Source organism: Diabrotica undecimpunctata, chromosome 1 (genome assembly GCF_040954645.1).
Source record: "Diabrotica undecimpunctata isolate CICGRU chromosome 1, icDiaUnde3, whole genome shotgun sequence".
NCBI lineage: Eukaryota > Metazoa > Arthropoda > Insecta > Coleoptera > Chrysomelidae > Diabrotica > Diabrotica undecimpunctata.
In genome coordinates this window covers 22,718,964-22,733,083 of record NC_092803.1, presented here as the reverse complement: position 1 = coordinate 22,733,083, position 14,120 = coordinate 22,718,964, and the positions used below count along the sequence as shown (strand labels likewise).

The following is a 14,120-nucleotide window of genomic DNA, read 5'->3' as shown; positions in this document are numbered from 1 at the left end:
AATCTTTTTGGGTTTTTGTCAAAAGATGATCCAGTTACCATGAACATCGCAAAATAACTTTTTTCATCATTGAAAATTAGCTGTCATTTTTTAAATTTTTAATATTTTGGCACCAAAATTTCAGATAATGCTCTTGAAATGTTATACTATAATGAAATAATGTTATAAACAAATTTATATTAGAGAATTTTTCAAAAAAGAATCTTAAAAATATGTTTAAAATATTGAAAATAAACAGTTCCCCACCCTGTCTAAGTCCTAGTTTTATCTAACTAATTTTTACACCCTTAATCTGACATACTGTATATATGTCTGCTCCTACAAAAGGTATGCTGCTTCTCATATGAATAAATAAAATAAAAAACATACAAAATATATTGAAATCATCTTTGACAATATTTTCCAAGGCATTGAGTGATGCACCCACACAATTTACAATCTTATTCAGCGATTTTAATGTAAAAATTTGATTGAAAACAGATAATTCAGAATCAGCATTAGAAAAGCTTAAGAGTTCAAAAAGGAACAATTAAAAAAAGAGGATTAAATGGATAAAAATTATGGAAAATGGATTCAATAGGAAAAATTATTAAGATTTCTGCTCAACCACCTTCTCTATAAAAAAATGCTTAGACAATGGATGTGTGTAAGTCGAGGCGAAAACACAAAAAATAAGAATGACCTTATAATATAATATAATAGTGATAAAAAAATATTTAAGGATGTCGTAGTTGTAAACATATTTTCAACAGACAGGAATCAAAGAGTGGTAAGTGTTAAAATTAATCTTGGTAAAGAAAAAAATTAATTTACATATTTGGAAAGTAAATATTTTGATAAAAATTGAAAAGACTGATATGTTGTTGTACACACTTATGACAAATGAAAGAATGGAAAAGTATTTTTGACGTGTGTAAAAATTTTTTCAATTCCTAGCTGAGCTCTTTTCGCTTACAAAGCAATCCTCAAAGCTTTGCTCTATATTTTGATAAACGCAGTCACATTGAGTTACTCATTGATTATTATTATCATCTGAAATGATTTTTAAACTTGTCTTTTAGTGTCAACTTAACAACTGAGTGATATCAAGTCACAAGAATGACCATTCTCCACCTAAAATGTTACCATTTAAAATTTTTTCTTTTTTAAATAAAATCATAACTATACAAAACAATTGAGTTATCTTTTATTAATAACACACATTTCCATAACAATCTCTACAAGGTACAAATAAATACAAAAATCCTATCCCCTACTCAATTTCTTCTAAACTAGCTTTGGTTAATACTGGTGAAGCTTTGCCACCTCTATGAGTGAAGGTATAGAAGGAAGGAATGTTTCTAAAAGTTTCCCAGGACCGGTTTTCCAATTCGGCTGAGGCTTTGATCTCCTTAAACTCTCCAGCAATGCTGGAGATATTTTGATAAAACCAGTCACATTGAGTTACTCATTGATTATTATTATCATCAGAAATGATTTAAACTTGTCTTTTAGTGTCAACTTAAAAACTGAGTGATATCAAATCACAAGAATGACTATCCTCCACCTAAAATGTTACCATTTAAATTTTTTTTTTTATAAATAAAATCATAACTATACAAAACAATTGAGTTATCTTTTATTAATAACACACATTTCCATAACAATCTCTACAAGGTACAAATAAATACAAAAATCCTATCCCCTACTCAATTTCTTCTAAACTAGCTTTGGTTAATACTGGTGAAGCTTTGCCACCTCTATGAGTGAAGGTATAGAAGGAAGGAATGTTTCTAAAAGTTTCCCAGGACCTGTTTTCCAATTCGGCTGAGGCTTTGATCTCCTTAAACTCTCCAGCGATGCTCAGAACTCCGTACATGATGACAAAGAGGCTGACCAAGGCTTGAATAAAGATCTACAATAAAAATAATATTGAATACTTGCCCCAAATATAGGCAATTTACAAATCATCGTTGCACTGTTGCCCGAGTTTGTATATTTCCTTACACTAACAAAATTTTATCCAGGAGGAAACAAATGATTACGATAAAATCAAACAAAAAGTTTATTAAATTTTTTTCAAAAAACACTATGCAGTCATACGTGGTCGTGGATTGTATCATTCGCAATGACAACAATTATAATCGAATTCTACAAGAATAACATAAAATGGGAAAACATACACACGAGATGTCTTAAATCCACAGTAATAAATAAGCAAATACTTACATCTAAAGGTAAATGTGTAAAATCTAAGTCATTTAAACGAAGATATGATCGATCTGAAAGAAAACAATGAATATTTAATAACATTGAAAAATGCAGTGCGATTTTTCTACTTACGTTGAGCAGCTGAATACGCAGAATGAAACAGTGATAGGAATCCCACAGACAGGATGATTCTATGAATAAACGAGGCAGACATTTTTCTAATTATCTGATTTTGAGCTTAAAATCTTAAAAATAAAATTACAGGATAGTCTTTTTTGCTAACCTCATTCTATTTACTGGAAAGTGACAGATGACATGACGTTCTCGTTTAGGACAAAGACAGACCAATCAACGATTATCAAATCGATAGTTATTAGTAAAAATCGAAATGTATTCGAGTGATACCACAGAATACACCATCGCAACGGGATGGTGTATTCTGTGGTGATACTGAAATTTATAGTTGCTTGTGACATCTAGGGAGTAACAGATTAGATATTGGGTCAACAAGTGTAGTTCAAGAGAACAGCTGAAGGAGGTAAAGGAATCTACAGAAAACGGAAAAACAATAATTCCTAATATAAAAATAAAAGCCCAAAGAATAATTTTCTCTTCATAGATATTTTAAAAAAATTTAGCAACAAAAGGAGCATTCTGACAAAAATAAATGTTAAAGTATTTGAATTTATTAATTTTCTGCATCCCAAAAATATTTCATCAAGATAATGGGAACAACTTTTTTCAACAATGTAGGTATATGAAACTATATCTATGATATTACGTTTCTCCTCGATTATTGTCACCGACATTCCACTCTGAAATGATTAATTTACCATTCATATAAAAACGAAAGCAATCAACGTTCCGCTTGTAACAATTAAGAATTTATAAAAGATATAAATTCATTTAAAATGGATATATGTATAACGAGAAACGAGCTGAATTGCGTGATTTCGAATGTCATGCTTTGACGTGCGGAGAAATTGCATTGGGAGGCACTTACATTAATTATGTAATTATCGAAGCATAAGGAGAAAGATACAGCTGTGGATATTATCTTCCTAATATAATCTATTAATAATAGTATGGTACAGATGAAAAATAAATTTTACGAGTTTCAACACTAAATAATCATGATTATGCGCACAATTACTTTTAAGGATATTATAGATAGGTAGGTACTTATGTAGGTACTAAAAGTTTTTAAATCATTTGTTTTGATGCCCCATTTCATTATTCATGTATAATAAAAGAAAATACCGACAATAGTTTATCCGAAATGACTGATAACCTGAAAAGCCAAACGACGGTTGTCACATTTATTCAATATAATATAAATTGAGTAGTTTTATGTGGCCAAAAAGTTTTTGAAGTGAACAATTGTATAGAAAGGTTTGAGCAAACCATACTTTTTTGAATTGGGAAAAAAATCTCAAATTAGTGTCAGCATAAAATCGGTTATTAATGTTATGTAAGTTGTAAATCGCGCAATTAGGTGATCATTTAGTTATAAAAATGAATTGCTCATTTATTTACTTACCTCTTTCAAATTGACATAATTTCTTCTCAGTTCCAATGTTTTTATAGCATGCTCTGTTGAAGAACAGCATTTAAAATAGATGAAATTTATTATATAGCATCACTTAGATGTAAAAAACCCTTATTAAAAACTTGTAGTCAATAGACCTTCTTTTTTTATGTAGTTTTATACCTTTTCATTTGAATTTGGGGCAATATATCCATCGTCTCATATTTTCATTTTGCGTTTCTTTTTCTTGTAAAAATTAACTAGAGGAACTTGCTTCTCTAAAAACGGGCGTTCTCTAAAGGCATTGTCTTAGGCTATGGCTCCACGAGCGACAGATTGTCGCTAGCGGTAGCAGTAAAATTACGGCGGCAGTAAAACAGTAAAATCATAGCTCCACGAGCGACAGTTAACAGCGCGCATATCGCCGCGTTTTGGTCTTGTAGTGGCTCCATGAGCGTTAATATGACGCAGCTATATTCAGTGGTATGTTGTCCGTTTATATAATGTCCGTGTATATAGCAGATAAAATAAATAAATAAATAAGTAAAATAAATTCACACCGATAATACGGTTCTCATATGTCGATTATATTCATTTATCATATTGGGTTGATGTAATGAATCTTCCTTTTCCAATATCTAACTTGCTTTTTTATGTTACAATAATTTAAAAAATTCTGATGCGACATAAAATCTGCTTTGTTGCATTCTTTTATTTATGAATCACGCCAAGCTTTCGAAAACGAAACATTAGTACTGTAGGATAATAAAATTTTACTATAAACAATAATTATTAAAATTTTATTTATATGACATGATTAGACAACCACTTATCAACCATCAATAAAAATCAATAAAAACTGTTTATTCTCCCTATTCAACTTTTTCTTGTTTAATAATTGCATCTATTATAAAGTACAGATTTATACGGTTAATTGGGATTGAAAAAAATAACCATCCATTGATTTTTGTTATCTAGAATACCGATAAAAAAAATATTGGATTTATTTCTTTCTTAGAACTTATAATTTTTTGTTATGATTTGAGACACAAAATTGTATAAAAAAACTTTAAAGTAATTTATAAAAACAAAGAAACAACTTAACAAACACAGAGAAATAAACAAACAAAAAAAAAATATCCAATTAAATGGCAATTACCGCTACAAGTGACAAATTACTGCTAGTGAAGCCACAAACGCGCTGCAAATTACTGCTAAAAAATAGGCCCGGATCTATTCGAACGCGACACGACCTTGACGACGCGTCTCGGTCTCGAAACGAAGCGACAATCTACAGCGCGTGGAGCCACTCAGTATCACTGCTGTTGTTTTCATTTATCAAGCTACATTTTACTGCTACTGCTAGCGACAATCTGTCGCTCGTAGAGCCATAGCCTTATATGTCCCTGTTTATGCATCGACGTTGGTAAACCGCTCGATGCCTACCATTGTCTTAATTCTTCAGGTAGTTATATGAGCCTGAGTATTCTTTCGTTATTTATTGGGTGCACAATTATATATTTGTATACCTGAGGTCATGGTTCTCCACAACAACCAATCTATTTAAAGCATCAGTTAATAAAATAATTATACCCAGAATGATCGCCAATATTCGAAACAAAAAAGCACCAAAAGAAGAAGAATGCCAAGTTTATATCTACCTAATATTTTTTGTTACCTACACGGATCCATATTTCATCAATACACAATACCTTATTGCTATATTATTAACAAATTCTATATGAAAGCAACACGCGAAAAAAAAACCGAACAAAAGTTCCATTTTGTTTAATATTTTCATCTAACGTAGATTGATTTAGTCTTTGCAAAGAGCATGCCAATATTATTCATAAATTAGATTCTTTTTCTTCCTCTTAAGCTTCCTTATAAGCAATTCTGCTTGTTCATTGGTGGATTAATACCTCTATGGAAGGTTGACACTCCATCTTTTGGCGGTCGTCCGATACTTCTTCTGACGATTGGTGACTTATTTCTTGCTATTTTGACGACCCATTCTGCTTATGTGGTTATTCCATTCTTTTTTCTATTTTGTGCCCATTCATTTATACACTAAAGGTTACATTTTCTTCTAATGTAGTATTTTGATTTCTTTGTTTCCCATTCTGTATCCTCTTCCTTTGTTAACGCTTTTGATGATTTCATCCATGATCAAATTGAAGAGCATGGGGCTCAATGAATCCCCTTGTCTTATTCCGCTGTATAGTTCTATAGGTTCTGTAAGTTGTCCATCTATTCTGATTTTGTCAGAATTTGCCATTTTGTTGTTTTGGTAGATGTTTTCGATAGTTTTTATAATATTTAGGGAAGCTTCTCTATTATACATAAGATGGATTACATCTTTGAGTCTTACTCTGTCAAACGCTTTCTTTATGTCAATCAGACACAGATATGCTGGTCTATTATACTCTAGTGATTTCTCGGTAATTTGCTTTATAACGAATATTGCATCTGTACACGATCTTCCATTACGAAAACCCTGTTGTTCATCTGCTAAACTTATCCTCTGATTTATTAGCACTTGTAAAATTTTAGTTGTAGGTTCTGACTGCTTTTTATCTTCTTTTTTGAATAGTAGAATTAGCTCGCTGGTTCTCCATTCTTCCGGTATTTTCATATTGTGTTTTGGTAATATTATTAATTAATGTTGTTAATTGTTCTGTGATTGCTGCTTCCCAATATTTCAGTAATTTGTTTGGTATCCCATCTTTACCTGCTGCTTTTCTGTTCTTCAGGTTTTCAAGTATTTTCCGAACTTCCTGTACATTTATATTAAGTTCTTCATTTGTGGTAATTTCTGGTGTTGCCGGTTCTAGCGTCATTTGTTCTTCCTCTGCATAGAGCTTTTTTAGGTAGTCAATCCACGTACCTATCCTTTTCTATGTGTTTTGGTTATATTAGTTCCTTTACTTCCGTTGTTTGACCTCTTATGAAGCATAATCTTTCCTTTTGCAGACTTTCGACAAGCGTTCCCAGTAATTATTTTTTGTTTTTCTTACAAGTGCATGTGTTTGGTTTCTAATTGTCTTGTAATTATGGTATGCCTCTTGTGTTTTGGTTAACATGTATTTCAGGTAAGCTTTTGACGTGACAACGTCTTAAATTAGGTTGTGGCTCGGAGTCATTTAAGAAAAAGTGTAACGCCCGCTCACGTCTGTTACAGTGAGTCGCCGAACGAGAGAGAGGCCCGCCGGACCGGCGAATGCCTTGCGTCTCTCTCCCACTCAAACATGATCGGTCCGCTGCGCGCGGCACTAGAGAATTAGGCGCGTTGAATCGCTAAAGTTGAAAATCGTTGAAAGTATCGTCAGCTGTGTCTGTAATGAAAATGTGGAGTGCTTAGATTCGTCATTTACAACAACTACAACAATAAAGGTAAATAATTGTACACTAATATTTCATTATCGTAAACTATGATTGATTGATTAATTGTTAGATTGACACAAAAGTTGAGAAACTGAGTTTATAGGTTATGTCATACTATTGACAAATGTTGATAGTGTTAAATAAATTATTAGTTTAAATCACTCTGCAATCAATCGTAATTCAGTCGATTGAGAAGAAACGGCGCGTATTTCTAGTCAAACATTTAAAATAACAAATTATAACTTCTAACCTGTCAAAACAGGGCGACCAAACAAACGAACTAAACCGACCAATCACCACGCGCGGAGTTAGAATTTAACTGTGTTTAGCAAGAATTTCAAATTCCAATTTTAGTAAATGTTTTAATTTTCAACTTTACCATTTCCATTTACAAATTTTAATTAATTTCAAATTTATTTAGCAAAAATTTGAACCTTCGATCTGAATAAGTGTTTTGATTTTCAAATTGATTCTTTAAAATTAAAAATATTAAAATATATATAATCAGAAGTGAACGTCACATAACATTATCTGTACTTATTATTATTTAATATGTAGGCAAATACATGTGACCATACTTGGTAGACACAATTGGAAATAGTAATTTTTTATAACTGAAAAAAATAAATATATAAAATACTGGTAGCAAACAATAACTTCAATGATCGATATCTCCGCAACTAATTGATATATCGAAAAAATTTTCAAATAAATTTTGTAGAAAATAATAAGATCAATAATATAATATAAAATAAATAATATATAAAATAATATATAAAAATATAATATATAAAATATAAATAATATATAAAATAATAATATAATAATATATAATATATAAAATAATATATAAAAAAAAGACGTTGTCACGTAAAATCTTCGCCCGTAAAACCGACTTTACAGGCAACCGATTTTTTTTCTTTTCTTTACATATTTTCTTCACTTCTGTACAAAACCATGGAGTTCTTCGCATTGGGAACAATTTATTTTTATTTATATTTGTTTCACCAAGAACTTCCTTGGCCAAGGCTAAGATATTAGACTTAATTTTTGCCCAGCTTTTTTTCGACTCCATCACTTTCTGTGATATATGTATTTTTGCATTTTTCGGTTATTCTTTCTTTGAATATGTATCTTGAGGGGTCATCCTATAAGCTTTCGATTTTTATCTTTGTGATGTATACTGGTGTTTTGTTATCACAAATATGTGTTTTCATTCGGGTTTTGCACAATACCAATGTATGATCGCTTCCTATTTCTGCTGATGTTAGTGCTCTTACATCCAAGATTTCAGAGAGCTGTAACTCTCTATTCGACAGTATAGCATATCATAGATTTTTGTCCTCTACTGTTTTCAAGAGTGTATTTGTATTGTTCTTTGTGGGGGAAAAATGTATTATTAATACATATTTCGTTTATGCTGCAGAGATCCGTCCTAAGGTCTCCGTTTTCATTTCTGTTATTTTCATTATATCGCCGATCGACTTTGTACTAGGATTTTAGTCTTTTTTTCGTTTATTGGCAGACCTATTTGTTTAGCATGCGATTTAAGTTCAGTATACGTATTCCCACCTGATGCTTTGGTTTCGCTTATTATATCATAAGATTGTATTGATTAAATTTGCTAGATTTGCTATTGCTATCGCTAGCAGATTTTTCAGAGCTCTGTTTGTGATTCCATCTGGTCCTGGTGCTTTCTTAGAATTTGTAGATTTAATTATTCTTTTGACTTTTTTCTGGGGAGATATGTGTAATACCTATGTTGTATAAACCCATATTTCTTTTCAGAATTCTGCAACTTCTTTCGACTTCTTCAGTGAATTCTATATCTTTATCGGAATGATAGTTCCTGATCCTGTTTCTAGCATGTTTTTCACTATTTCCGATTTATTTTCTTTTGTATACACAATTTCATTTTCTACATATAACGGTGGAATTGGTTTTTTGTCTTTTCTTAAAATTTTTAAGCTGCTCGACTAAAATGACGATACCCGTTAAGGGATATTGTACGAGAAATTGAATTTAAGGGGGAATTGGTAGAAGTGTTACCATACTGGATTTAAATAGTACCTATACTATGCTGATTCCTTTCTATATTCAAAGAATATTTATTGGATAAAGCGTTGTACCCTGTAAAATTTTTTTAGATGAGGCAACTATATATTTGCGGATACGAGGATATTAACCAAGTAAATGTTTGTCCCGTATTTTTGAATATATGTAAATATGTTTTGTACTCCACATTTATCACTTACTTTCATATATGTATGGTTCAAAAGGTTAATAAATAATTTTCCTTTACTTTATTTAATAGTATTCGATTACCAGTATGATTATATCATTCTCATATCCTATTATTTGCATGACATTCTTATTTACCGTTCGTGACGTAGATAAAAGATGAATAAATATCCCCTCATATAAAACATATTACCATTCCTAATAGTTTTAATTGTCGCTACATACTCCAATTTAGTAGAATTAATATACAATTAAACCCGAGCTAATGGTACTGCTGGTTACAAAAATCCACAAAGTACCCCCATTACCGGACCTAGTTTATAAAAGAGAGTAGAAGTGTGCGAAGAACTCCAAGTTACTATCACTCTCTTCGACCATTCCAACGGTTCTAGTAGTGGTTCTACGAAGAAGTGGCGCGTTATCCGTGATCTACACAATCGTACCGAGGAGTACCAGTTTTTTTAGCGAGAAAGGATTGCTAGGTGGAGGAGAAGATGCGGATTTTCATTGCGGTGAGTACTGACGGGGTGCTAAAGGGGTATGAGGGATGGAACTATATGATTCCGATAAATTTGACAGATAATTAATATTTAATACGAAGTGTCTAGACATTTTTCTTTAAAAATACACCATTTTCAAATGGAAAATTTAAACTTTTTTTTTGCATATATCCTTCAATAGTTTCCCCCTTCTTTCTACTCTTATAATAGACAACTAACTATATGTTTTATTATCTTAAGTTTCTAATTATATTTTGCTGTTGCGTTTTTTGTTTTGGAGATCATTCGTCTGTTATTTTCACTTATGTATTCTTTGGAAATTACTTGTTCTTACTCTATTCTTACTTATCCTACCGCACTCACCTTTATAGTTTTATGGCAAAATTCCATTTTGTCGTTTTCACTACCCTCGTTTTGACCTCATAATGAGCTCCTTCCATTTTTTATGTTATTATTGAGTCATTTATGCGATCGATTTCTATTGTTCTTCTCATATGTCCTCCTCTCTCTATATATGGCATTGGAAATAAATTCATTAATTGACGTTTCGGCTTCATGACAGGAAGAGTTTTCAAAATGTAACAAAGTGGCAAAAGGTTAGCAACTGCATACAGTGGTGTCAATTTTAATTTTTAATTTAAATTTTAATACGTTCGGGACATCTGGTAATGCGGAACATCGTATGATTCTACACTATACTTTTTTTTTCTTCTATTAGTTTTAGACAAAAATCGTCATCCGACTAATAGTTTCTTCTCGATTTAATAAAATATTGAGATATGTTGAGGTTAATAATTTTGAATGCAGTTTTTGGATATCTAATCAAAAGTTAAAATTGTAATGCCTTTCTTTTTTTACTATACAGGGTGGTTGGTTGCGTGGGGGACAGGTGTCACCTATTTTTAAATTGTATTATTGCAAAAAAGATGTTTTTAATAAAATAGGATGAAAAATAAGTGCATACTCTTTATATTAAAATTTTTTATTTATATAGGTAAAAACAATACACCATTTTTATTAAAAATCTGCGAAAAACAGAAACAAGAAATATTGTCATCTAAGCATTAATTACAAATGTATTTTAAATAATCAACGCATGCCCACTTGCGGCACTTTATAAGCAATCTTCGGATTGTTTGGTCACATCCCCGTTACATTCATAACATCTCCCACGGGACGATATCCTAGGTGCATCCTAGAGCTTAGGTTTTGGAGCATTTATTAATAATTTTGCACGTCTACGATTTCTCTTGGAAGGGCTTGAATTGTAGAATGGTTTAAAATTTGGGGTTTTATGCGCTGCCAACTTAACTCTTTCAAAAAACCAACCCTCCTCATCTTTTATTTAATGCTGCAGCATGGTACGTATAAATGCATAAAGAATTAATGGCGGCTATATTCAAAATCCTAATATCGTAAAAGAGTACCATAGGCCGGCCATCTTCTAGTATTGTGAGCCAGTTATTTTTTGAACAAACTAGATCAACAAGATCAACGTCTACCTTTGTTATATTATAGACGACACTATCTCTGGTTTCTGTTTGTCGTGCATTGTGAAAACCACATATGGATGTCAATGGTTTTCTTTCTTTTCTTGGTAAAAGTTCTTTTGGTATTTATTTTCTATTTTTGCGAGTTGTTCCAACTTCTGTTAGCTATTTCTCCTTTAGTTTTCATAATAAAGAAATGCTAGTGAACCAATTATCACCAGTAATGTTCCTGTTTGTATTTTTTATCCGTTTTAACAATCCTAAAACAATGTCTTCTGCCAAATTGCTTATTCGGTTGATCCGTCCGGTTGTGTTTCAACATATGGTTTCAGATAGATTGACTGTATAGGCTGCATGGTTAGCAACTAAGGCAAACACTTTCAAACCATACCTACTTAGCAGGTTTTCTAGACTGCGAAATAAATATCTGCCTCCAAATGCCAGTATTTGTTTGTCGACTGTTATATCGTCTCCAGCAGTGTAATATTTTTGACATTTGTTGTTAAATATAGTCATACCTTCTTTGACGGGAGCTAATTTTTGCTACCCAGTATATTTAAACTGTTTTATTGTGAACAATGTATTGTTGAGAGTTTTTTTTCAATTTTTTCTTCTTCTTCTTGTCTCTTTTTTAATGTGCAGGTTACTTTACCAACTAATGTGAAGGTAATCTAACACTACAACTGTCAATTGGAGATTTATCTCCAGCAATCTTTCTTCTTCTTTTTCCTTCGTTCCTTAGATATCAGTAACAAGGTGAAAAGTTGTCCGTGGTTACATCATAGCCAGATCCTAATCCATTTACTAAATCCAAAAAAAATATCTATAAAAGAAAAAAATCAGTTAGCACTATTTATATGATGCCGCTATCTATAATTATTACCTTGCTCTTTTTCTGGTATGATACTTGTCATTCCTGTGTAGACTTGTAGATTCCAGCAGTATTAGTCGAATCACAAAATACCTAAATTTTTATGCCATATTTATCTGGCGTAGATTTCATGTAAACCCTGAATGGAGTTCTTCCATGAAGACATAAGATGTTCGTCGATACAAGCATCAGAGTTGGGCGTATAGGCCTTTTTGCAGTTTGAGCCAAAAATGCTAAGTATCTCTCGTATTGGAGCTAACTTATCCGAAGCGTGTCTTTCTGGGCATGTTACAAGATTATCAAATATTAGAAAGACTTTATTCTGATACGGGACATTGTTGCACGGAAAACAGGCCTCTGAAACACTGGGTTTTTTGTACTCCACAGCTCCAAAATTGGTTCGTGATTTGCCTTGAAGCATTCGACAATAAGCAATAACACGATGAAGGCATACCGTTCTTGCTTACTGACGGGATTCCACTTATCGCCTAAAATTGATTGTGCGCGAATATTAGTTTCACGAATAACAATATCTATAATTTCATCGAAAAAAAAGTTTACAAAAAGTTTACTCTTCGTGGTAAAATTTGAGCTGTACTTAATTCTACCAGGCTTTTAAGCTAGGATGTTTCTTGATAAACGTTTAGAGCTTTTAGGCTTCTGTCTATTCCAAAATGGGCCATCTTTTCCAAAATATTTTCCCATTGGTTTGAATTGTCACTTTCTTCTTCGCTGTCTGTTGAATTGTTTTTAGCATTTAAATCTTCATCTAATAATACATCCTCGTTTTTTGGAATTATTTCATCTTCTATGCCATCATAGAAATCGCTTCCAGAAACTATCTGCTGTAACTCAGCCATGGTAAGATATTTGCGGGCCATATCTCATACACAAAACACTAAGAAATTAGTAGAAATAGTAGAATATATACGCCAGGAAAAAATAATATTTGTTAACTGAAGCAGGCAGTAACATCGCGAGTCACAACAGACAAGAGACACAGTCTAAAAATAGATTTTGATAATGCGAAGTGCGAATTACTTCGCTTAATAGACGGTATTTACTTAATATAAAATTGGAACATGGAAGACCAAGGGGAATCGTCTTTGATCCCAAATTCAGAAAATATTTTTCTGAATATGAGGGATCTAGAATGATATTAAAGTCAGATAAAAAAATAATTAGTTAATTTTTTTTTAACATATGTGTGGTTTTTGTATACTGCTATCTGGTCACAAATGACCAATTATCAGTTATTTTCTGACCTAACTTATAAGCAAATACTTAAATCTAAGGGCTTACCCTATGGTTTACTCTTATTTTATCTATCAACTAATACACTACGACTAACATGCAATAACTTCACAGAATTATACTCTGCTTTTTACACTAAACTGTTACAGATTTACACTAACTCAAATGGTTTTATCCTTTTGAGTCTTCTCTTTAGTTCAGTGTTGTCAAGAAGCTGGATTGCCTCGACATTCACATGACTATGCAGCCTCTGCTCGTGACTTGCTGCTGTTCTCTTGATTATTTCGATCACAGTTTCCATACCCAGGCCCTGGTGGAGGTTGCTGTTACGGATATACCAAGTAGCATTAACAATTTTTCTCAGTACTTTGTTTTGAAATCTCTGGATAATATGTAGATTATTACTAGCTTTAGTACAGCCCAGAGTTGGCACCCATATACCCATACTGGCCTCAGTACTTGCTTTTAGATGGATAATTTATTATTAATTGATAATGTTGAATTTTTTTCAATCAGCCAATACAATTTCTTATATCTAATATCAAGCTCCCCTCTTTTCTTTTTGACATGGACTTTTCAGCGCATCTTCGCGTCTAGGGTGATGCCTAAGTATTTTGCTGATGTTGCATAAGGAATTTTGTATCAAGATTTCTGAATACTGT

General features: G+C 32.0%; 2 protein-coding genes across 2 annotated transcripts in view; one reads left to right on the top strand and one right to left on the bottom strand.

Annotated features, from left to right (window-relative positions):
- Positions 1-1,594: 1,594 nt before the first annotated feature.
- EMC5 (ER membrane protein complex subunit 5) lies at positions 1,595-2,511 on the bottom strand. Its single transcript, XM_072527816.1, has 3 exons — positions 2,323-2,511; positions 2,209-2,261; positions 1,595-1,894 (listed from the first exon to the last, which is right to left on the bottom strand). Exons 1-3 carry the CDS (start codon positions 2,402-2,404, stop codon positions 1,685-1,687), a joined length of 345 nt encoding a protein of 114 aa, XP_072383917.1. The 5' UTR covers positions 2,405-2,511; the 3' UTR covers positions 1,595-1,684.
- Positions 2,512-9,689: 7,178 nt separating this feature from the next.
- Positions 9,690-14,120, top strand: part of LOC140446395 (uncharacterized) — a 145,110-nt gene continuing 140,679 nt past the window's right edge. The window contains exon 1 of the mRNA XM_072538944.1: positions 9,690-9,855. Within this exon, the coding sequence (XP_072395045.1) occupies positions 9,838-9,855 (18 nt within the window). The 5' untranslated portion in view covers positions 9,690-9,837. The remainder of the gene's footprint in view (positions 9,856-14,120) is intronic.